At 42.0% G+C, this 26,024-nt stretch overlaps 1 protein-coding gene and 1 pseudogene across 3 annotated transcripts in view; one reads left to right on the top strand and one right to left on the bottom strand.

Moving 5' to 3' along the window:
* The first annotated feature begins 10,150 nt into the window (after positions 1-10,150).
* Positions 10,151-26,024, top strand: part of FMO1 (flavin containing dimethylaniline monoxygenase 1) — a 32,893-nt gene continuing 17,019 nt past the window's right edge. For 2 of the 3 annotated variants that reach the window (XM_007989525.3, XM_073011797.1), the window contains exons 1-2: positions 10,155-10,527; positions 19,347-19,535. In XM_007989525.3, coding sequence (XP_007987716.3) covers positions 10,384-10,527; positions 19,347-19,535 — 333 coding nt within the window. In that variant the 5' untranslated portion in view covers positions 10,155-10,383. Of the gene's footprint in view, positions 10,528-19,346; positions 19,536-26,024 lie in introns of all 3 variants that reach the window. The other variant, XM_007989522.3, reaches the window with a different exon arrangement.
* On the bottom strand, positions 21,718-23,496 carry LOC103230595 (high mobility group protein B1 pseudogene; annotated as a pseudogene).

The raw sequence follows: 26,024 nt of genomic DNA, 5'->3' as shown, positions 1-26,024 counted from the left end.
TGTAACCACCACCTCTATCCAGTTTCAAAACACTTTCATCACACCCAAAAGCAAACTCCATGCTCATTAGCAATCCTTCCCCATTCCCTTCTTTCCCCAGCCCCTGGCAGTCACTTGATTATGCTTATTTTAAATTGAGGAAACTAAAACTGAGAAAAGTTATACAATTTTTCCAATGTGACTCTGATAATAATAGCTGGTGAACACAATACTTGAACCCAGGACTTGTGATTCCCAAGGTCATACTCCTCCCACATACCTGTCTTTTATTTGCCAAGTGCTTGGGCAATCATCTGCACTTAAAAAGCCTTTACAAATTGAGTTTACTAATGTGAGTAATATATGATTTTTTTAAAAATAATAATTGTCTCTAAAGGTGAAATGGATCAAAGCCTTTAAAAGTGAATCTGTGGTGTAGCAACTGTTAACCTAGTTGTCTTATTTTATTCTCATCCCCTTAAAGGAAAAAACTGATGAACAAGTGAGGATGCTGGTGTAACTCCCTAACTTAGTTTACAGTCTGTAGGCAAAAGAGTGAGTCTAAAGTGCATATCACCAGACAGTGTTTCTCCTAGCATTTCACTGTTGCGTTAATCAACAAGTTAAAATATAAACAACGGCTAACTTTGGGTTTCAAATTTAACATTCCTTATCTCTTAGACCAGGTTCATCCACTGTGCTGCGGACTCCCAAGCCAGCACTGCTCATGCTGATTCATTTTGATTTCTGCTAATACCAGAGTCCTGTGTGGCAGAGCCATTGGCACCAGAAATTACAAGTACATAAAGTAAGTAAACAGATATAATCTCGGATTTCTTTGGATAAGGGAGATGGGGCCTGGAATTTTCCTGTTTTGTTATTGTGCTCCAGGGAAGAACCACCTTATCAGAAAGAAGCTTTCTCTGGCCAACCCTGGCTACTCCTTGGCCCAAAGTAAAGGAGTAGTAAGGAGTAGTAAATGTTTGGATACTTATAATGGAACAATATCATTGATCCAACCGATTAATAATCTATCCAGCAGTATACTTACTTATGTCTTCCATGTAAGTATACTGCTGGGTAGATTATTAAGTGGTTGAATCAAATGGGAAAAACTTGGATTTCTAATGCAAGAGGAAAGTCACTTTTTTTTTAGTGCTTCCATCAGCAGCTTCTAATATTGTCTGAGATCATAACTTTTGAAGGGTGACTACCAAATGTTGGCATCTGGCACAAGTGGGAAGCAAAAGGCAAGCCCCTTTAGAATTTGACTAATCTGTTCTGTCATGTCATCTTTTTTCTGTTGTTAAAAGTGTTTCATGCTTCATTCTGTGCATTATGTCAAAATTTATTGATTTCCATGTGATTGGCAGATCTTCTCTACTAATCCCGCTCCAGTTAAATTCACAAGATTATAAACATCAAGGGTTTGAAAATCATTTTTAGATATCCAGGTCTATGCCATCTGTTTTGCAAATGGAGAAACTGAGTCCTTGGTTATTTCTTAGAGTTTCCCCTGCATCCTAGGGAACCAGCTATGGCCTTGTAACTGGCACAGAGGATGTAAAGCCTGGGAGAACTTTTGTTATTTGCTTGTTGTGGTTAGGAACATTTGAGTAAACGAGGAGCTGCTGCTAGAGGACAGAAATCCCAGAGTATGGCCCTCCTCGGACCCAAGTTTCTTACTAGCTGTGCTCCTTTGTTCCCAGGGACTAAGTAGGTACCTTCACCCACCCCAACTGCCATCCAGCTGAATCTCTCTCTGATTACTCCTGAAATGTCACAACCCACTTGAGGACAGGGTATCATTGTGCAGTCTGTGCCAACCAGTATTCTGAAGTATTTTCATGCACTAAGGTGTAGGGGTGTGTGTGTGTGTGTGTGTGTGTGTGTGTGTGTGTGAGAGAGAGAGAGAGAGAGAGAGAGAGAGAGAGAGAGAGAGAGAGAGAAAGGAAGGAGGAGAAGATGGGGAATGCATAAATAGAGGACTGGATACAAATCTGACAGTGCCAATGGCTTCCTAGTAAATGCATAGGTGAGTCACACTGGAAACAGTTAAACATTGGCTAATTGATACGGTGCAAGGTTCAAATATAGTATCATATGCATTTTCTTGGCACCAGCAAATAAGATCTCCAGGGCAATAAAATAAACTCAGAAAGTAAGACTCTTGCCCAAGAGTTTTCAACTTGCTAGATTCAAGGAACCATTGGTATGTGAGTTCTTCACGGTGCCCCCAGACTATAGTTCCTCTTATTAAGTAGACAAAAACTTAATAATTATTTATGTTCTAATAACTTTATAGTTGTTTGAACAAGTAATATACAAACTAAAAGAAAAATAATATTTTTATTTCATTCTTAATCACAATTGCTTAATAATAGGGTTTATGTACCTGCTGAGCTCTGCACAACTTCTGAAACCTTGGAATCAGATCAGACATGATCCCTTCACTTCTGTTCCACCTCGGTTTTCATGCAATACTTGCTTTTTGTCATAGCAATTGCCAAACACCCAGCTTTGCAAAGATATGATGTCACCAAATGGAACATAGTCTTATAAAATATTAAAACTGTTAACTACCTTCAGCTAATACTTAGCACAGTGTTCGACTGACATCAAGAATCACTGTGCTTCTTCAAAATTTTGAAATAACTCACGGTACCTCTGCAGTTTGGGAATGGCAGTCCTCACCTCATGTTCAGACCCCTCATGATCTATTGTCCTGCTAAACCAAAGCGGACACTCAATCTGACTTCAGTAAATTATATATTTGTATTTTGCAACTTTAAAGTAGAAGAAGCAGTATAAAATTCACAAAAAAAAGGCATATTAGTTTCTAACCCTGCAGTTAAAAATCACTTTTATACAACCAATAGTGATTTCCCAACTCATTTAGTAATTTTATGTTGCTTAAGTTATTTTACTTCTTTTCTTATTCAATTGTCACCCATTAACATCTACCTTCCTAATTTAGTCCTATTTTCTTATTTTTATTACTTATTTCTTTTATATTTAGTCAGCTTTACTGAGGCTTTTCTCATTAAAATAATAATAAATTTATTTTAAAACTTCCAACAAAGGAATGGCCAGATTTTTATTAAATATCCATGCTGGGATGGGAAAAATATTAAAGGTAATTATTATAGAGATAGACACAAATCTTCTTGGAAGGCCGATACATTTGCATAACTTCAATAATAGATATGGTTGAAGGCAACCTGATCTTTACCTTTAGTTAAACAAATTAAAGTAGTAACAAAGGAAGGCAGAGTAGTTTACCTAGCTAGCTTGTTTACTCATATGATCTTAAAACTAACCTTTGATGTACCGCAGGTGCTTAAGTGCTTTTTACTCGGGAAGTCCATAATGTCAACTACCCTCTAATAGTGTTGACTCAAGCTTCTGTTAATTAATCTTACTGAATAAATGTGAGTCTGACTAGCTGATCAGGGTCAAGTCGCAACTGTTTACAGGACTCAGCAGGCAGCCTGTAAGTGGCTCCGACCCTCAGGTGAACTGGCAGAGCAGAATACATGTGTCAGTGTACTTTATTCATACGTCGCGGGGTCAGGGGTCTGCAAGGGAGACTCCTCGCAGCCGGTGCCCCCTGGAGAGGAGTGCTGCCGCAGTTGGAGCCCCGTGTGAGGGGCGCTGCCGCAGTAATGACTTACTGATTCCTCACTCACTTGACCACGGGGTTCCTTTTTTCACCTCCGTTTTCGGGCGATCCCTCGCGTTTCCTTCACAGCTTTCCTCGCACAGTTCCTCACACAGGCCTCACATGCGTCACCAACTGGGGCAGCACTCCTCTCGAGGGGCACCAGCGGTGGGGTGTCTGTCCCTTGCAGACCCCTGACCCAGTGACCGATGAATAAAGTACACTGACACACAGATATTCTGAGTGTCCCAGCTGCTTACAGGCTCCCTGCCCAGTCGCGACTGTTTGCAAGGCTCCGCAGGGAGCCTGGAAGTGGCCCAGACCCCCAGCTGGACTGGCAGGGCAGAGTATCTGTGTGTCAGTGTACTTTGTTCATCCGTCCCGGGGTCAGGGGTCTGCAAGGGACAGACTCCCTACAGCTGGTGCCCCCTCCAGAGGAGTGCTGCCGCATGTCCACATAAGGAGCAATAACATTTTAAATGTTGTTTTTGCATTTGCACGTGAAATCACACTCCAATAAACAGCAGTGGCATGTCAGCGTACTTTTCACCCTAACAAAATCCCCTATAAAGTGTTATCAATCACTCTGTGTAAATGCAAAGCCGTCACTAACAAGAAATTATTTTTAGTTTAAATAAAAAGGGGTGTGAGGAGACAACATTTTTTCTAAAGAAGAACACTTAAATATTTTAAACCACTTTGGTTTCCTCCAGGCCTCTCAGGTAGGCAAGACCAGCTACAGGATGCAATGCCAGATCCTCTGATCCCACCCCAGGCCCTGCCCCTGCCCTCCCATGAATGGTATATATACACACACACACACACACACACACACACACACACACACACACACATATAAATATCCATTTTAGCAGTGACATTCCCAGAGAGCCCCAGAGCTGTCAAGCTCCCTTCTGCCAGGGTGGGGATTCAGCCTGTCCTGTCACCTCTGGCGTGCCTATTGGCAGCCTCTCCCCCTGTGCTTACTAATACAGTCCTTTCCCTGTACCCATCAAAACTGGACCAACTGGCCTCGTCTCTTTCCCTGGGGCCAAAATTTAGGGGCCTCAGCCTCCCGCCATGCCTCTCCCCTTTCCCCCTGGCCTGTTCTGTCCCTGAGCCCTGTGCCCTCCATCCATTCCATGGCTGGGAGTCACTGATGCTGCCTCTGCCTTCTGATGCTCAACTGGCCTTGCTTCTTCAAGTACGCTTCTCCCACAGCTGTGGCTGCAGGGACTTAACTTACAGGGAGGGTCCCGTGGCAGCTGCCACCACAGCCACAGCTGCACTGTGCTTACCATGCATCTGGGGCAGCCTTTTCTGGCAGAGGCCCTCGTGTTTTCTCATCTTCCATTCCTCTCACTGTGGTTAAGGGGTGGGGGTGAGGGGATGGAAGAGAGAGGTCTGCCCATCACAGTCTGGGGCTTCAGGAATATGAGTTTGTTGATTTAAATGAATCTCAGTCTTTCAAATAAAAAATCGGTTTGATTTCATATAATTGTCAATACTTGAAGGAGTGGTTGGAAGCATGAATTTTGATCTGAGAGTGAAGCTGATATTGATATTGTGCGCCTCCACATTCATGTGCTCTCATAGTGGCTTTTCTCACGTTTGACAACAACTCAAATGGGAACATAGTGATACACCAAGCAGATCTGAACTGAAAACATAAAGAAAAAACAAAATACCTTTCAGGGTGACTTTGAAACAGACTTTGTGTCCTTTTTCCTTTTCCTCTCTTTCTTTCTCTTATCGTCATTCTTATATTTCCCTACTCATTTCCTTCACTTTCTAAAATACAATCATTAAATACACATTTCTGGTTTACCCCATGGCTCTGATATCAGATATACTGTGACTTTGTCTTCAAAAATAAACCCTAAATTTTCAAGGTAGATAACCAGAAAAATATCAAATTAAACCCTCTACCTGTCCCATGAAAAACTCAAAAGACTGCCAGGCATGGTGGCTCATGGCTGTTGTGTCAGATACTTTAGGATGCAGAGGCAGGAAGATCACGTAAGCCCAGACGTTCAAAACTAGCCTGGGCAACATAGTGAGATCTCATCTCCTTAAAAATTAATAAGGGAGGCTGAGGTGGGTGGATCACCTGAGGTCAGGAATTCCAGACCAACCTGACCAACATGGAGAAGCCCCGTCTCTACTAAAAATACAAAAGTAGCCAGGTGTAGTGGTGTACACCTGTAATCCCAGCTACTCGGGAGGCTGAGGCAAGAGAATCGTTTGAACCTGGGAGGTGGAGGTTGCAGTGAGCCGAGTTCATGCCACTGCACTCCGGCCTAGGCAACAAGAGTGAAACTCCATCCCAAAAATAATAATAATAATAATAAGGAAAAGCCCCAGGGAGATTTACTGCTCAGATAAGTCTGACTACATCTGGTCCAGCTAAGGTATGGTGGTGGCCTAGGGAGAAGGCTTCTGTTTATTGGATGTTTAATAAAAAGTTGTGTGTTTTTTAAGACTAGTCAAGTACAGTAGCGAGAAGGGGGGAAAAAGTAGAACAAGGAATTAAATCTGTAACCCTGTCACTGACTGGGAACAATCAGTTGAGATAGCTCACTACCTTTGGACTAGCCAATAAAAGATAATTTTGAGGAAGGAATGTTTGACCTAGGATATTAGCTTATAGCAAATTTTTACTGAGTTAACTTTTTTTAAAAAATGGATTCTTGCTCTGTCACCCAGGCTGGAGTGCAGTGGCACAATCTCAGCTCACTGCAACCTCTGCTTCCCAGGTTCAAGCAATTCCCCTGCCTCAACCTCCCAAGTAGCTGGGAATACAGGTGCATGCTACCATGCCCAGCTAATTGTTTTGTATTTTTAGTAGAGACGGGGTTTCACCTTGTTGGCCAGCTGGTTTCGAACACTTCAAGAGATCTGTCCACCTCGGCCACCCAAAGTACTAGGATTACAGGCATGAGCCACCACCTCTGGCCTGAGTTAATTTTTAAATTGAAATGGATATAAGATGATGAATGAATTCATTTTACCCATCACAAAATCAACCCACTGCCAAATAGTTACACAACAGCTATTATAGACCAAGTGTGTTGCTAGGAGCTATAAGAAAATAAGAGACGAGACAAAGAAAATGCCTACTAACAGCTATTATAGACCAAGTGTGTTGCTAGGAACTACAAGAAAATAAAAGATGAGCCAAAGAAAATGCCTACTTTGGGGAAACATATGCCTTATACATACGGAAAACTAATAGATATGATTGGTTCATCAACAATGTCTTGTGAATGATACACCGAGGTTGGTCTAGGAGTCAAGAGTAAGGCAAGCTCACTGTGGGGTCAAGCAGCCTCACACGCCTCTGTGACCACCTCCAGCCCTAGTGTCAGTGCTCCCTAACTCTAAAGTCCACTTTCTTCCCTCCTCTGCCCACTGAAGTCTATTCATCCTTCAAAATCTGGAGCAAATAGTACTCCTCTGTGTTGTTTCCCTACTAACCCATTGTCAGAATTGGCACCTCTTTCTTCGTGCTCTTATTGCAATTTGTACATAAGACATATTTCTGTCTTAGCATCTTACACAGAATCTTGTAATTATTTATTTTCATGTCTGACTTCCTGATCAGACTGCTGCTCTAGAGAAAGCATCATGCCTTTTTCTTCATTTGCAATCCCAATATGCAGCCCTGGGCTTAGCAATATAGAAGCCACTGAGTGTTTGATGCCTGAACTCATCAGAGAATGAATCACATATCTGAGTTGATAGAATCTTATAGGGCATTTGATTCCACCCTCTATATAATCTGTTAATCTGCTTATAATACCTCCAAATACGTGTCATCTAGACGCTGCTTGAATAAAGCCAATTTTAGAGCTTGAAACACTGGAAGGGGTTATACGCAAAAATGTGCCTTTTCAGTTCCACCACTGGCCATAATTCTAATCTTTCTCTCCACGTTGATCCTTCAAATGTTTAAAGGCAAATGTTTACATTACTGAGTCAGGTGCTTAGATTAAGAGACTACTTAGATCCTCTTTTGCAAAGGGAGCCCAAGGCAGTTCGGTCCCCTGCTCAAGGTCTCCACAGTTAGCTCACAGCAGATCCAGGTCTCCAGCTGTATTTCCCTCTTCTCCAGGCACTTGGAGTAGATAGTCCCTTCTTACTAAACGAGCCAGGTGCTTTCAGTCAGCAGTGTGTACCTGAAGCTACATCCTAGGCAAGGAAATATATAACACTGGTCCTTCCCACACCAGGAGCCCATTCCTTCTGTCTGGGACATCCTTGCAGGATAAGCACTACTAGCCTTTCTCCAGGGAAAAATACCCCCCTCTCCCGGCCTCCTCTCTAGTTTCAGGGGAGATAGGAAAATTGCCTCACTCTTTTTCTCAACCCGGCTCATAGAAATGGCTCCTCACCCTCTCCTAACACAAAGAACCTGTTTTGTTTCCTGCTGTCCTGCTGTGGGCACTAATGTCACGCTATGGTCAGACCTGCCGTCTTTATAGAGCCAGCATGCTTCTGTGCATAACTGCCAATATCATATGTATATATGCAATACCCTTTCCTTTTTCCTGGAATTGTTTTTCTCATAAAAGTGGATATTTTTTATCGAATGGCTACTATGTCGTACAAAAATGAGTAGCATTCAGCCGGGCGCAGTGGCTCAATCCTGTAATACCAGCAGTTTGGGAGGCTGAGGCGGGCGGATCATGTGGTCAGGAGATTGAGAACATCCTGGTTAACATGGTGAAACCCTGTCTCTACTAAAAATACAAAAAATTAGCTGGGCATGGTGGTGGGCACCTATAATCCCAGCTACTCGGGAGGCTGAGGCAGGAGAATGGTGTGAACCCAGGAGGCGGAGCTTGCAGTGAGTTGAGATAGTGCCCCTGCACTCCAGCCTGGACAACAGTGCAAGACTCCATCTCAAAAAAAAAAAAAAAAAAAAAAAAAAGAGTAGCATTCTATCCCATCTTGCGAATGAGTAGACTGAAGCTCCAAGGGGGTAAGTCATTTTCCTATGTCACCAAGTTGACTCATGATAGAGCAGGATTCTGAAACACATGTGTCTACCCCCAATACCCATACTTCAACTGCCTCTCTAAATGTGAGGTCACCTTACTCCTTTTGGGCCCAAAGAGGGAGAAATTATACAAGGTTTTTGATTTTATAGTGTCCATCAGGGCCTAAAACATGACTTCCCCTCAAAGGAATCTACTAGTTCTTCCCCAATAAATTATATCTGGTTGCTACAGGAAGCAAGCAGCCCTACAACACTTTTACATGTTGCTTGAAAAAAGAGGACCTTTTTATTTCATTTTAAAAATTATTGAGTATTTTAATCTCTATAGTTAGGACTAAAATATCCAATATTGACTAACATATTGGAATATTGGATATTTTAGTCTCCATAGTTGAGCTGCTTCTCTCAGGTTCCTAATGAAAAAAACAAAAGATGCATATACAGATGTAAGAAGAGATTTCACCTGTGAAACAAAAAATAGCAAATTTTTAGAAAAATTATGTCTTTGGGGGCACTGCACTTAAGAAACTTAGGGAGATAAAACTGTCACAAAAATATATTGGGGGGAAAAGCTAACATCACATAATTTAGTGTTAAATGTGTGTGCTACTGACCAGAAATGCTATAGGAATTAAAAGAATAGAGGATCATTGATGTGAAAGGCAGATGAAATGCTTTTAAATGCTTTTAAAGTTTCAATAACTTACAGCTACTGAGCACTTACTATGTGCCAGGAGCTATCCTGAGACACTTTACATTATTAACTCACTTGATTCTCACAAAACACTTCAAAGAAGCTCCTATTGTTTTCTTTATATTTGTGAAACACAGAAGGGTTAATCTGTCTGAGATTACACCGTAGTAACTGACAGAGCTGGGCTTTATCTCAGGCAACCTGGATCCAGAGCCTGGTTGCTTAATCAATGCACTCTATTGCCTCTCAGTGTTCTTACACATGCGTTATTAACACATGGCCTGGTGCCAGAAGATTCTCTGGCCCGTCCCAGTAGTGACTGTGCCATGTGTCCTGGAGGTGAATCAGTATTCAATTGAGAGGGGAGGGATGGCTTTGCATGCCTACCCTTCTACCACAAACCCTCCCTGGCAGCCACCCTCTCTCTCTCCCACTGGTGACCATCACTGGTGACCTGTGAAAGGGACATGCCAACAGCACAGCTGGGGCTGTGGCATTGTGCCAGGGGCAGGATCACACAGGGCAGTGCTGCAGTAGTACCTGTGGTACCACAGGTGTGGTGGCTCCTGGTCCCAACTCCACCCCACCAGCCGCTGTGTGGTGGTGTGTCAGGTCACCACACCAGTCTGAGCTTCAGTTTTGTGTATGATAAAGAGAATGTGTCTGACAAGGTGACCTTTTCCTAGTCTGCTGATCTGTGCAGTTCTAGGGCTGCAGAATGGAGACTAGAGACAGCAGCACAGTCTGAAATGCAAGACTCTGTCCAGTAAAAGGTCCAATTCCAGCAGCTCTGCCAGAAAGCTACAGCCTTGACAACTGTACTAACATTTGGCACCAGTGCTGCATGAGGGAGGGGTGGGAACACACCAAGCACAGGGTTTACCTGTGACCTGAACATTTCCCTTCTCACATTCACACACCAGAGACCCGCTACAGAAGATTCAAACTGAGCAAATCGCCTAATCCTCCAAATTCTTTTTCCTGGCTTGTTAGAGCAGCCAAGGATGGGGTGGAGCTTATGAATAAAAAGCCTGCTTCGTTTTTCCCATGCAGGAGAACATGGCCAAGCGAGTTGCCATTGTGGGAGCTGGGGTCAGCGGCCTGGCCTCCATCAAGTGCTGTCTGGAAGAAGGACTGGAGCCCACCTGCTTTGAGAGGAGCGACGACCTTGGAGGGCTGTGGAGATTCACCGTAAGTGAGGTTTCAACAACTTTGTCTGTTGGAGAATGGCTTGGCAGCTGGGAAATTATATCCGTGCTTCTTTCACAAGGGCTGGTGGCCTTGAGGAAGGTTAGAAATGTCTGCTAAACAGGTGGCCACGAGGAGCCATTGAAATTGTAAAAGAAACAGGACACGGGTGAGCTTGGGTGGAAGTCAGAACAGATTTGTACACTTTATCTAGAGCCAAAGGGAGGAAGTGTTTCCAAAGATGCCCAAGAAGTGTAGAAGAGAATGGGGTAACTGGGCCAGGCCAGGAAAGCCCAGGAGCAGAGGAGCAGGACAAGGGCATCTGAAGCAAGGCCAGAGACGGCAGTGCTAGGGGCAAGAGCAAGAATTTCAGCCTCTGCCTGCAAGACGGAGCAGCTTTTACCTGCTTCTTTTCCCAGCCTGGCTCCATCTGCATTAAAGACTCAGGGCTGCGTGTAGGATGAGCTCCATAATCAAGGTCCTGCTGCCCCGGCAATCCCAGTGCAGGCCAAGAACAAACAGAAGTAAAGAATGTGAGTTTTGAGTCTTTTTTTTAATTCCCTGAGCAGAAGAAAAGTAATATACTCAAGTCTCAGCAGGGTTACTGCCCGGATCGGAGAAAGGAATGAAGGGGTGAGGACCGAGGAAAGGGGACTCTAAAGCCCACCCTTGCCTGGCCTGGGGTCCCATGAGATCACAAGGGCCCTTCTTGAAGCCAGTGAAAGCCCGAAGCCGGGCAGGGAAAGTGTTCTCTGATCTCCATGGCTCAGTCAGGGAAACATCTGCATCAAATCTTTCCAGAGTTTTCTATTTTCCCTCCTTTTGAGCAAAAACATTTCCCATGAGCTTTAAATTTGCTGAGGAGAAAGCTGTCAGAAAGAGTGAAAAGAAGCAAGGTATCAGATAACCCGGCCTCAGATCCCCTGAGGGGCTGAGAGAGAGACACAGCATTTCTCTATCACAGAAGGGTAGAATTTGGAACTGAAATAAAGTAATTATTTTCTAGCACAGTGAGTAAAACTCCAGAGAAGCCAAGGTTACTAGTTTAGCCACAATCCTCCAGCATAGGCAGCTTGGCATCACATAAAGAACTGCATATCTTAAAATGCACCCACCACCAAATGTGATCATCAATGCCTGGAGACCGCCAAAGAGGACCAGGTGAAAGGGCATGCCTCTTCTCAGGAATCAAACCACACATGTTCCAACAGGATGGCAGAAACCTGACACCTAGACCAAAAATCTCCCCCCTCCCATGTCCATCGAAGACGTTACTAACCAAACATGATGCCTTTCCCCTAGGGAGCCTCAGAACCCTTCTTAACAACATGATTCCGAACAAGCATACCTAATCAGTCAGGGTCAGGAGTTGACTTGAAAGATGAAACTGCCTAACTAAATTAGCAGAGTTATTTAACTAAAGTAATCTCAGTCAAAACAAAAACTAAACCTAAAGATCAAAAGCAGTACTTAGCCTCCTGCGACACCAGACATAAATGCTCTTTATATAGGTCACAGGCACCTAATCATTCACACTAAAAATCATTGATCTAAGAATCAAGAGAAATGGGTCTAGATCCAGCTGGGCCCATTTCCAGTTGTGTAAATCAGGTAGGTCAAACACCAGTGCACAAAGCACAAAACACTGTGGGGGACACAAAAATGACAAGGATTCACCCTGCCCTCGGAGCTGTTAGGCAGATGGAAGAAGGCTAGGATTTTGCAAGTCAGAAATAGTGCTGTGGGCATTTCATTAAGAGCAGGATGATAGCCATATTTAGGAAGCCAGAGAAGGCTTCACTGAAGAGGTAGTGTGTGATGGAGTTTGAAAAATTCAACAGGTAGACAAGATTGAGCAGAAGACACCTGGGAGGGTAGGGACAGTAAAGAAAAAGTACTGGGCATATTTGGAAAATTAAAATAGCTTTTTGGTGCATAAGGTACACGTAAGAGGAGGAATGGGAGGGAAAAGGGTGACTGCATGTTTGGGCAAGCAGTTTACACTCAGTTTAAAAAGCAATGGGTAATGAGGAACAAAATTAAGGAGATTTGCTGGTTGTTGTGTTTGTTTTGTTTGCATGATGGGAAGACCCAAAGATTTTTGTGGGCAAATAGAAACTATCTGGATGACTGGAAATAAGTGAGCACATAAATCCAAATTGAGACATGATCCTGGCGGGAAAAGGGAGGAGTGGAATTGTAGGCACAGGTGCAAGGGTTAGCCCTGGCAAGGTGGGAAGACAAGAGATACACCCTCCCCAGAGATTGGAGGGGAATGGAAGGTGAACATGGAGGAGAAATTTTGAGGTAGAGGAAGAAGATGTAAGAGCACACACACCAGAGGCCTCGATTCTATTGAGAAAATATGGCACCTGCAGAGGGTGAAGAGGGTGTGGGGTGGTAAATGGGGTTGGAGAATTAGAAAAACAGAGGTCAGCCAGGCATGGTGGCTCACGCCTGTAATCCCAGCACTTTGGGAGGCCAAGGTGGACAGATCACCTGAGGTCAGGAGTTCAAGACCAGCATGGTCAACATGGCAAAACCCCGTTTCTACTAAAAATATGAAAATTATCCAGGCATGGTGGCATGCACCTGTAATTCCAGCTACCCAGGAGAATTGCTGGAACCTGGGGGGCAAAGGCTATAGTGAGCTGAGATTGTACCACTGCACTCCAGCCTGGGTGACAGAGCAAGACTAGATCTCAAAAAAAAAAAAAAAAAAAAAAAAAGAAGAAGAAGAAATATTCTGGAGAATGCAATTGGACATCAAAAAGATGAGTAAGAGGAGTATCAAGCAGTAGCCAAGGTAAAATGGCACCCAACTCGCAAGTCATTCTAGCTCTATTACCTCATTTATAAAATGAAAACATGGGACCAGTATGAAACACATACAAAAGCTGAATTAGTAGGGGGCTTAGGAAAATCCACCCTCACCTTCATGCAGCAGCCTTCTCTTGACACTGCAGCCTTTTTAGGCACCTCTGTAATACCTTGAGATTCCTCTAAAGCTTGACTGGAAATTCCCAAACTAGGCGGCCTTAAAGGTGCATTCAGCTCTTATATACAATGAGTCTCCTGAGTCTTTCTAGAAGCATTCCTTTTCCTCCTTCCCCAACACACACAGGCACACACACGACACACACACATGACACACACACACACACACAAAGGTTAGAGACGTCTTTGCACTCAAGGTAGGTGGCCCATTTAAAACCTTTAGAATCAAAAACCCTGCCCTGGCAATGGCCATGCTTGCCAGAAAGTGTTCAAAATGGAATTCTTATTGCCTTAGGGTGGAAGGGACCCTAATGCAAAAGTAGAAAGGCAAATTGCAGAGATCCAATAAAACACGTGTGGAGAAAGTTTCCATTTCCAGATAGGGAGAGGGCCCAGAGAATGGAGACATTATAAATTACTGCATTTTGGCCAGGCACAGTGGCTCATGCCTGTAATCCCAGCTCTTAGGGAGGCAGAGGCAGGAGGATAGCTTGAGCTCAGGAGTTCAAGACCTGCCTGGGCAATATAGCAAGACCCTGTTCTCCACAAAAAGAAAAGAAAAGACAAAAATAAATAAATAAATTACCGCATTTCATTGGATACTCACAACATCATGACTCTGGCCTCTCCCAGCTACCACAGTTTTAAGGAAAAGAGAGATCAGGCAGGAGTTACAATGAAAAAGAAAGAACATCATACCCTGGGGAAGGAGAGAGAGTGAAAACCACGAAAAAGAAAAATGCTACAGGGATAAAGAACCACTTCTGACCCAAGCAGAGGCCGGGCATGCGTGTGGAACACTTCTCAGACTCTTCAGAGGGAGGGGAGGCTTAGGAAGTAACACTAGGTTGACTATCACCGTTACAAAGTGATACTTGAAACAAAATTTGAGGAATTATCATCAAATATTACTTTCAGATAACTGTAGTGCAGGAAGAGACTTTGAGAAACAGTCTTCAGGTAAAAGCACATAGACATCATCTAGAGGTGACTAACAGTACTGTGGGGTAGAAACACACTGGACTTCATCCTTCACCTCCCTGTAACATTTGCTGGGGCCCATTAACCCTCCCTAGAATGATGTCTTCCTCATGTGCATCCAGTTCTTTTCCTCGGCACATGCACGCTTTCATTTATTCAACAAACATTGATTGAAACCCTACTATGTGCCTTACATACCACATATTTTTACATTCAGTGAGAGCAATGATGAAGTGTAAAAATAATTCACACTTATAAATCACTGAGGAATGGTTCCTCAACTATTTCTTCTTCAGGTTTGGCAAATCTGATTCCTGTAAACTTTCATTAAAATCCTTACTTCTAAAACGTGTATTCATATATTCAATAAACATGTTTTAATTACTATCATCCTAGTGGGGTACCCCTGACAGGCCCCTATCCTCATGGAGCTTGCATTCTTGAAGGTTCCTCAAATTTCCTCTGAGGTTTCCACAGCTCTCCTGCGATAAAGACCCGGGAACTGGACCCTGCCCTCCAGTGAGAGTCTGACTCTCACCAGGGAGAAGGGGCAACAAAGTAAACTGGGTGCCAGCTGTTTTAAGGAAATGAAAAGAAGGAAGAAATTAACATTCTTGGAGAACAGGAGATGTGAATGTTGTGCATATAGAGAGAAGATCTCTATTTAGGGGTGAATTTTATCATCACTTTATATCTGTTTTTAAAATGAGAAAGAAAACTGACTTGACAAAATTTTCTTCCCATTGCCTACACTCCTTCCTGAAGGGCACAAGCTCAAGAAAATAAATGCCCATGGAAGCTGTGAAAGAATAATACAAATAATGATTAATATTATTGACAGCCTAGACGCATTGTTCCATTAGTACCATTAGCATGATACCATTGCTTCATTGTTCCATTAGCATGATAGCTATCACTCCAATTTATCCTAGGGGATATATAATATTGTTGTTCCAGCATATAGATATAGAAACTGAGAGAAGTTAAGAAAACTCCCAGATCACCCAGCTAAAAATGTAGAGCTTGAGTATAAACCCAGGCAGTCTGACGTTCAGGCCATTCTGTTAAGAACTACATTGCATGCATTTCTGGAGTCTGTTTCACAGCTCAAGAATCAGGCAAATCCTGGGCTGTGTCTCAAGGAGTCCAAGCAAGTATGCCAGTGGTGATGGTCAATGCCAGTGGTGATGGTGACCTCCCCACTGTACTGCAGGACCAAAATGGACCAGAAGGACAGAAACCCCTCTGCTCGTGCTCTCAGTCTCTTCCCTCTTTCCACAGTTCAACCCTCCTCTCCTTTTTTCTCCACTCACCCATTTTTCTCTTCATGAAAACAAAAATCTTCTCCTAAGTGGCCCCATCCATTTTTAGAGGCATGTGTTTCCACTATCAGAGTTCAAGGCAACTGCTGGACCCCCCAGGTACAATGCTCAGAGTATCTGCAGCACGGGTGGGAGGGTGCGGGCTGGGTATTGAAGTCTGGCAGGGCCTGGAAATCACTGGGGCAGATTGCACAGTGAGGTGAACACTGGAGGTGAGGTCCCAGGTCCTACCAATACCATTCAGAAGGGGCATAACTCATACTCTCTGTGTATATGCTAAATACTCCAGACCTTTTCTATTTCCAGGAGAAACAATCAGTGGAAGGAAAGAGAGACAAGAGTAAGTACTGGTCTTAGATTTTATCCTAAGGGCTAGGTTTCTTCTCTAAGTTACAGTTTCTCATATATTAACATCTGTGATACATTATTTCACAACAGGCTTCAGTGTTTCCTGGAAGCACTTCATCTTTCTGCCTTGACAATTATCTTCCTATGTTTTGAGAAACAGAAGGTTTCTTTTTCCCTCTATTTTTGTTAGTTTATTGGCTTTAAGATTTCATAAAATAAATGGTTCCCTGGCTTATTCAGTTTCTATGAATCGCTGATATTTAAACATGCCATTATAAAATGCTTTAAAATTTTTAATTTATATATATACATATACACACACAAATTTTTATATATATTAAATTTATATAGAGAGAGAAAAAAAGTATATTTTGGGTATATTGAGTTAAATAAAATATACTCTTAAAATTAATTTCACTTGTTTCTTTTTACTTTTTTAATGTGGCCACTGGTAAATTCAAAAGTGTTTATGTGGCCTCTATACATCCTATTGGGCACCCTAAAGCACTCTCACTGAAAATATGGTCCATGGGCCAGCAGCATCTGCATAGGAGCTTGTTAGAAATGCACAATCTTGGCCGGGCGCAGTGGTTCTCACCTGTAATCACAGCACTTTGGGAGGCCGAGGCGGGCGGATCACAAGATCAGGAGATCGAGACCATCCTGGCTAACACGGTGAAACCCCGTCTCTAGTAAAAATAAAAAAAAAAATTAGCCAGGTGTGGTGGCGGGCACCTGTAGTCCCAACTACTTGGGAGGCTGAAGCAGCAGAATGGCGTGAACCCAGGAGGTGGAGATTGCAGTGAGCCGAGATCGGGCCACTGAACTCCAGCCTGGGCAACAGAGCAAGACTCCATCTCAAAAAAAAAAAAGAAAGAAAAGAAGAAAAAGAAATGCACAATCTCAGGCTCAGCCTGACTTACAGAGTCAGCATCCACATGTTAATAAGACTACCCAAGCACATCCTAACAAAATTAAAAGGCGCTGAGCTACAGAGCTGTGCTTCTCAAACAGTGAAGAACAATCAAGTTTTTTTCCAATTAATTGTAGACTGTTGTCAAATATAATAAAAAGAATCCTCAGAAAAATGAAAATCACACAAAGAAAAAATACAAAACGTAAATTTTAAATTTATACAGTCAGAAATTATAAAATTAATTTCAGTAAGTGCCATTAAATAACATAGATATAAGGGAAAACAATTACAAAAAATGAACACATTGTTCTTTGAAACATAGGCAATTGACACAGAGAGTCATCATTACCCTTGTAACTTTTTGCCAAACAAATATTTTGTATGAAATTGCAGTTCTCCATGTTAGACACTGGTAGACACATTTTAAATACACATTTTTATATTACTATTTAAGGTTTTTAATATGACAATTAATCTTGCGTCCTGGTTGTCAATTGACCTAATCTGGTTTGAATGGATGGCAATGCTCTTTGCAGGGGATAATGTGTATCTAAACTATTTCTAAACATTGCTTAACAGCAGTGAAAGTAGAGAAAGGAGGCTCACAGAGTCATGTTGATTGAAATGAGGAAGAGATTTTTAAACCAGTCTCAGCAAGTTTAGGGTATTTTTTAACTGCTATCCAAAATGAAGCTGATAGTGCTACATTTTTTTAATGTATCTTCAGTCTTTTATCTGTAACCAGTTCAAATAACTTATACTATAAGATTAAATATAAATTTTCTTTCAGTGAAAGCAAATGATTCCAGATTTAATGCACTTTTGGATGACAATTTTCAAAATAACCTTAAAACGTCGCACATGATAATGCAGTCCTATGGCATATGACTAGTACCCAACTCAAACTCATCACACAAGTTAGACAAAAACAAGACCGATTTATATCCTGTTCAACAAAACGGTGTCCACATGCTTACATATTGAGCAATGCCAAATTATTGCTATAAAAGTTTCTAAATGCTTACTCTCAATTTCTGTATTTATCCTGTAACAGACTGGTAGCAAACAATTCATATCAGTATTACTCTGCAGACTATATTTGAATAACACTGCTTTAGATATTCCAGCGGAATAAAGTATCAAGATTTAAACAGTCATCTTTCTCAAGCATTTTCACTGAGTCTGTGTGACGGGTGGGCCACAGATAAGCAGGTTATAATTAACTCTTATCAGTCAATGAGGTAAACAACATTAATTTAAACCACAGAGATATGTTTACAATTTTGTTATCTGTGATTGCTCTATATTTCATGCAGATACATGAATCTGTATGTGATATCAGTTCATATCCTTTGCAGAAACAGAGAAAGCCCTCTATGTGAGATTTATGTTCATGTTTCTCCTTGTTTGCATAAATTAAATAATTTTTATTTCACAGGAAAAATGAACTCTACATATGCAAGATGGTAAATAATGTTAAAATACGAGAACCTTCCCACTGAAATCAGAATAATCCTCCTTACTACTGCCCAAAAGACAGAGGCAATGTATATTAAAAACATTACTGAAACTGCTTATTATTCACCTTTGCTGTAGTCTTATGAGATATTGATATCTGCTAGTTATTTGAGTAAAAACTGGGGGTGGGAAATTGGTTAGTGCTATGCCACACACACAGTTGTCCAATCTGGAAACCTTTGACTGTTTCGTCTCTCAATCCCTAAATCTAATTGATTTTGCAATCCTATATGTTCTACCTTACTGCTATCTCACAAATCTCACCTTTCTGGGTTCCAGTTGTCATTGCCTCTGCTCATGCCCTCATTAGCAATTAAGTGGATTTGTGTTTTAGGCTCCGGGCTAACGCCCCCTTCCTTCTGTCCTAGTCCCGTCTAATTCACCTTTTGTAGAACCAGAGTTATCTTTCCAAAATTTAGAAGTGATATGATTCACTTCTATATTTAGAACGTTCAGTAGATTGGCATAACCTTCCCGTAAAATCCAAATTCCTTAACTTTGGATACAAGATCCTTCATAATCTGAACCATCTTCTCCATAATCATTTCCGGAATACCCCATAAAACCAAATTACCTAGCAATTGTCCATCATTCAGACAAATACTATTTCCTGATTCTCATGTATCTCTATATTATCCTGTGCTTGGCAGTGATACTGTGCGCATCTGGACAGGTGAGTTCTTCCCAGGCTTGTTTGTGAGCATGCAATGAATGTTCATGTGTGTGCACTGTTTGTACAGGAACATGTTGAAGAAGGCAGAGCCAGTCTCTACAAGTCTGTGGTTTCCAACAGCTGCAAGGAGATGTCTTGTTACTCCGACTTTCCATTCCCAGAAGATTATCCAAACTATGTGCCAAATTCTCAATTCCTGGAATATCTCAAAATGTATGCAAACCATTTCAACCTTCTGAAACACATTCAATTCAAGGTAAGACACAAAACATCAGTTAGTAGTCAGAAAGTATTTCCTACATATTTTCTCTTATCTCTCCAGCCTAGCCATGGGCTCTGTAGATGAGATACTAAACTGGCAATTATTAATGACACCTGACTGGATTTATTTTCTCCCTATACTCACTCCCCACTTCAAGTAAATCTGGAGGTGGGGGTGGATACTTTGTGTAAAGGTTCACAAATATAAAATTTTAGTTTGCAATACTTATATCCAAGTATCTTAGAGAACCTAAAAAATATCAAGCCACATTTTCAGCTTGGGCCAAATGCCTACCCACATGGACACTGAGAACTACCAGCCCTTTTCCCCAGTCTCCTGTTTGGTTTTGTTTGTTTGTTTGTTTGTTTGTTTTGAGACAGGGTCTCACTTTGTTGCCCAGGCTGGAATGCAGTGGCGTGATCATGGCTCACTGCAGCCTGGACTTCCTAAGCTCAGGTGATTCTCATACCTCAGTCTCCTGAGTAGCTGGGAACACAGATGCACACCACAACACCCAGCTAGCTTTTTATATTTCGTAGCAATGGGGTCTCACCATGTTGGCCATGCAATCTCAAACACCTGAGCTCAAGCAATCTCCTGCCTTGGCCTCCCAAAGTGCTGGGATTACAGGCATGAGCCACCACTCCCAGCTCCCACTCTCTTCTTGACTATCCTTTTATAGGAATGAACATGTGCAGTGGCCCATACACAAGAGAACCTTGCTATGTGAAGGAAATCTTTTCTAGATATTCTTGAAAATAGAAAAATCTTTGAATGTCGTTATTCTACAATGCCCTGTTCCTCTCCCATTTCAGAGGTTAGAGACAGGAGGAAGGTGGTAGGACAGGGACAAATGAATAATATATCCTTTTTGTCCTCTTTTTTTTCCCCTTTTTTTCTCTGTTTCCTCTCCAAGAAACATATGAAAATCTATGTTTCCCTTCTCCTTTCTCCCTCCCCTATCAGAGATGAGGATGATGAGGAATTCACAGAAAATTATACATAGAAAGCAACAGAAATGGAGACATTGACCAAAACAAGTGGAAAATAAAATTTACATTCACATTCCTGACCTTAAAAGCCCTCTGATATGGTTTGGCTGTGTCACCATCCAAATCTCATCTTGAATTTCCACATGTTGGAGGAGGGACCCAGTGGGAGGTAATTTAACCATGGGGGCAGGTCTTTCCCATACTGTTCTCCTGATAGTGAATAAGTCACATGAGATCTGATGGCTTTAGAAGGCGGAGCTTCCCTGCACAAGCTCTCTCTTTGCCTGCCGCCATGCACATAAGATGTGACGTGCTCCTCCTTACCTTCTGCCATGATTGTGAGGCTTCCCCAGCCATGAGGAACTATGAGTTCTCCATTAAACCTCTTTCCTTTGTAAATTGCCCAGTCTCTGGTATGTCTTTATCAGCAGCATGAAAACAAATATAGTAAATTGGTACCAGTAGAGTGGGGAGTTGGTGAAAAGATACTAAAAAATGTAGAAGTGACTTTGGAACTGTGTAACTGGCAGAGGTTGGAGCAGTTTGGAGGGCTCTGAAGAAGAAAGGAAAATGTGGAAAACTTTGGAACTTCGTAGAGACTTGTTGAATGGCTTTGACGAAAATGCTGATAGTGATATGAACAAAAAGGTCTGGGCTGAGATGGTCTCAGATGGAGAGGAGGAACTTGTTGGGAACTGGAGTAAAGGTGACTCTTGTTATAGTTTTTTGTTTGTTTGCTTGTTTGTTTAAAAGAAAAATCTGCAATTATTAGTTTATTAGTATCATCCAGGACTCAGATGTTCAGTATTCCTCCTGAAATTACATAAACAAATGCAAATGGAAAGAATCCAAGTCAAAATTCTGTAACAAAACAGCACTCCATCACAAAAGCATGTAAAATTACAAGAATGCTATTTTAAAATACTGGCACTTTAAGAAAACCATAATCTTGAAAACCTCAAAATTGCCAAATTGTTCCCTAAACTGCTAAGCAGATAAACATGACTAATGAATGAGTTTGTTTTGTAAAGAAAAATCATTCAAATAAATTGAATAATTCATACTGAGATGCAAAGTTTAAGTGTCTTCTTTCCTTCTATTTGGATTTTTGATGGGGCAAACCATAATATAGGAAAATATATGCTGTTTTGAATGTGACATCTTGGTTTTAAAAGTTGGCCCAATTAATTAAAAATACTTTTAATGGAAAGTCTCATTTCCTGAGCAGTCCATATTTAGATAAATGGGAAAAGACATCTATAGCCAGCATTTTTGTAGTCTTCACTGAGACTAATGTCAACAAAAAGTGTAATACAGCAGTCTTGTATTTTAAGCTCATGCTTTTGGGGATACATTCGGAGGTCTTCTTTAATGTGGGAACTGCAAGATATAACTGCCATTACATGGTAATGGGAGTTAAAGAATAGAGTCCTCATGTAAACGTTAGAACATACTTTTCTATTACTCCTTCAAGGACAGACTTTCAAAATGTTTGATTCTAATAATCCCATGCTTTGAGTAGATTGATTACTCTTCAGTTTGTAAATATAAGTGGGCTATGTTAAATTTCTTAACTGATCAAGATTTTGGATGTTCAGTTATGGATGAAAACTATCTCAACTTAATTTTACCCCCATATGATATGCAGGGTGTGTAGACAAAAGCTTTTAATTAGCTAACTATATGAAAGGATAAACACTGTAATAATTCATGTGATTCAAAATGGGCAAAAGCAAAGACTAGCTTCCTCTCAAGAAGAAAAATTTCAGACCTATGAAAAGGACAACAATACTAATAAAAAGACTGTATTTACTTAGAAGCATTCAGAATGTAAACAAAACAGCCGAAACTTTTTTTTTTTTTTTTTGCAATTACAGAGTGGTATTCAGTTAATAGAACAACAATTATTTCATATAAACTGCATCAGAGACAACTGAAGACGAAAAAACTACAACCCCCATATATAACTAATTTGCACTGTGCACCAACAAGAACCTGCTTTAAATTTCCATGCCAATTTACAACCCTCATACTATACCAGGCAAGGTTAGGGGCTATTGAAAATACCACCAGGACAGGGCTGTCTAAAGACACATTCGGTAGTGTGTTAACTATACAAAAAAAGACACTGTACAGTTTAAAAACAAATCCTACACAGCCTTACATTTCAATTTTTAAAGGAGTGAGTTGTGTACAGGGGAGTTAAATGCTTTATAGACAAGAGAAAAACTGTGCTAGAACCAACTTATTCATCATCTTCTTCATCTTCATCTTCCTCCTCCTCATCATCCTCTTCATCTTCCTTATCTTCCTCTTCATCCTTCTTTTTCTTGCTTTATTCAGCCTTGACAAATCCCTTTTTTGCTGCATCAGGCCTTCCTTCAGCTCTATATGCAGCAATAACCTTTTTGTATTTTTCCTTCAGCTTCATAGCCTTCTTTTCACAAGGCTGCTTGTCATCTGCAACAGTGTTATTCCACATCTCTCCCAGTTTCTTCACAACATCACCAATGGGCAGGCCAGGATGTTCTCCTTCGATATTTGGGTGATACTCAGAGCAGAACAGGAAAAAGGCTGAAGGAGGCCTCTCGGGTGCATTGAGATCTTTGAACTCCTTTCCTGTCGATAGGTTTTCATTTCTCTTTCATAACGGGCCTTGTCCACCTTTGCCATATCTTCAAATTTTCCTTTCTCCTTAGCAGACAAGGTCTTCCACCACTCTGGGCACTTCTTAGAAAGCTCTGAGAAATTGACTGAAGCATCTGGGTGCTTCTTATGCTTCTCCCTACAAGTTTGCACAAAAAATGCATATGATGACATTTTGCCTCTTGGCTTCTTAGGATCTTCTTTGCCCATGTTTAGTTATTTTTCCTTAGCAAGGCACAGAGTTGCCCAGTGCCCATCCGGCTCTCACTTGCCCCAGCACTGTCTCTATGGAGCTCATTGTACTGCCTCTTCTTATGTTCTAGCAATGAGACTGGTGGCATTTTGCTCCTGCCCTAGAGATTTGTGGAACTTTGAACTTGAGAGAGATGATTTAGGGTATCTGGCAGAAGAAATTTCTAAGCAGCAAAACAATCAAGAGGTGACTTGGGTGCTGTTGAAGGCATTCAGTTTTAAAAGGGAATCAAAGCATAAAAGTCCAGAAAACCTGCAGCCTGACAATGCAATAGAAAAAAAAATCTTATTTTCTGAGAAGAAATCCAAGCCAACTGCAGAAATTTGCATAAATAACCAGGAGCCCAATGTTAATCCCCAAAGCAATGGGGAAAATGTCTCCAGGGCATGTCAGAGGTCTTCACCACAGCCCCTCCCATCACAGGCCTGCAGGCCTAGGAGGAAAAAGTGGTTTCATGGACCAGGCCCAGAGTCCCCATGCTGTGTGCAGCCAAGGGACTTGGTGCCTGAATCCCAGCTGCTCCAGCTATGGCTAAAAGGGGCCAACATAGAGCTCAGGCAGTGACTTCAGAGGGTGCAAGCCTGAAGACCTGGCAGCTTCCACGTTGTGTTGAGCCTGCAAGTGCACAGAAGTCAAGAACTGAGGTTTGAGAACCTCCACCTAGATTTCAGAGGATGTATGGAAATACCTGGATGTGCAGGCAGAAGTTTGCTACAGGGGCAGGGATCTCATGGAAAACCTCTGCTAGGGCAGTGCAGAAGGGAAACGTGGGGTCAGAGCCCCCACACAGAGTCTCTACTGGGGCACTACCTAGTGGAGCTGTGAGAAGAGGGCAACCGCCCTTCAGACCCCAGAATGTCAGATCCATGTGCTTGGAAAAGCTGCAGACACGCAATGACAGCCTGTGAAAGCAGCCAGGAGGGAAGCTGTACCCTGCAAAGCCACAGGAGCAGAGCTGCCCAAGACCATGGGAACCCAACTCTTGCATCAGCGTGACCTGGATGTGAGACATGGAGTCAAAGGAGATCATTTTGGAGCTTTAAGATTTGACTGGCCTGCTGGATTTCAGACTTGCATGGGGCCTGTAGCCCCTTTGTTTTGACCAATTTCTCCCATTTGGAATGGCTGTATTTACCCAATGCCTGTATCCCCACTGTATCTAGGAAGTAACTAACCAACTTTTGATTTTGCAGGCTCATAGGTGGAAGGGACTTGCCATGTCACAGTTGAGACTTTGGACTGTGGATTTTTGAGTTAATGCTGAAATGAGTTAAGACTTTGGTGGGGACTGTGACTGTTGGGAAGGCATAATTGCTTTTGAAATGTGAGGACATGAGATTTGGGATGGGCCAGGGGCAAAGTAATATGGCTGGGCTGTGTCCCCACCCAAATGTCATCTTGAATTCTCACATGTTGTGAGAGGGGCCCAGAGGGAGGTAACTGAATCATAAGGGTAGGTCTTTCCCATGCTGTTCTCATGATAGTGAATAAGTCTCACAAGATCTGATGGCTTTATAAGGCAGAGTTTCCCTGCACAAGCTCTCTCTTTGCCTGACATAATCCATGTAAGATGTGACTTGCTCCTCTTTGCTCCTGCCGTGATTGTGAGGCTTCCCCAGCCACATGAAACTGTGAGTTCTCCATTAAACCTTTTTCCTCTGTAAATTGCCCGGTCTCTAGTCTGTCTTTATCAGCATTGTGAAAATGGACTAGTACATCCTCCTAAACAGATTTCCAAAGAGTATTTTATTCCACTTCCTTATTTTGCAATGGATACAGTAAAAATAAAGCATTATCATAATGAATATATGCAACATATAAAAATCTTCTTTTTAATGCATCAGAATTTCTGAATTTGAAACACTTCCTTTACTACATGCTGCCCAAGACCTTTTTTATTTTGTTGTTGTTGTTTGAAACAAAGTCTCACTCTGTCACCCAGGCTGGAGTACAGTGGCAGGATCTTGTCTCACTGCAGCCTCTGCCTCCTAGGCTCAAGAAATCCTCCCACCTCAGCCTCCCAAGTATTAATAGCTGGGACTACAGGCACATACTACCATGCCCAGCTAATTTTTTTTTTAACTTTTAGTAGAGATAAGGTCTCACTATGCTGCCCAGGGCGATCTTGAACTCCTGAGCTCAACCTATCCTCCTGCCTTGGCCTCCCAAAGGGTGGGGATTATAGGCATGAATCACTGTGCCAGGCACTAGGCCATTTTAGAACAATTTTTAAAAAGCTAGATGTTCGCCAATGTTTTAACAAGTAAACACAAGGCCAGGTGTGGTGGCTCACTCCTGTAATCCCAGCACTTTGGGGGGGTCAAGGTGGGTGGATCACGAGGTCAGGAGATCAAGACCATCCTGGCTAACACGGTGAAACCCCATCTCTACTAAAAATACAAAGAATTAGCCAGGCATGGTAGCACGTGCCTGTAGTCCCAGCTACTCAGGAGACTGAGGCAGGAGAATCACTTGAACAGGGAAGCGGAGGTTGCAGTGAGCCGAGATTGCACCACTGCACTCCAGCCTGGGTGACAGAGCAAGACTCCATCTCAACAAATTAAAAAAGTAAACACAAATAGTTATTACTCA

This window comes from Chlorocebus sabaeus, chromosome 25 (genome assembly GCF_047675955.1).
Source record: "Chlorocebus sabaeus isolate Y175 chromosome 25, mChlSab1.0.hap1, whole genome shotgun sequence".
Classification (NCBI taxonomy): Eukaryota; Metazoa; Chordata; class Mammalia; order Primates; family Cercopithecidae; genus Chlorocebus; species Chlorocebus sabaeus.
The sequence above is the reverse complement of the archived record's forward strand: the minus strand, read 5'-3'. Positions and strand labels throughout refer to the sequence as shown.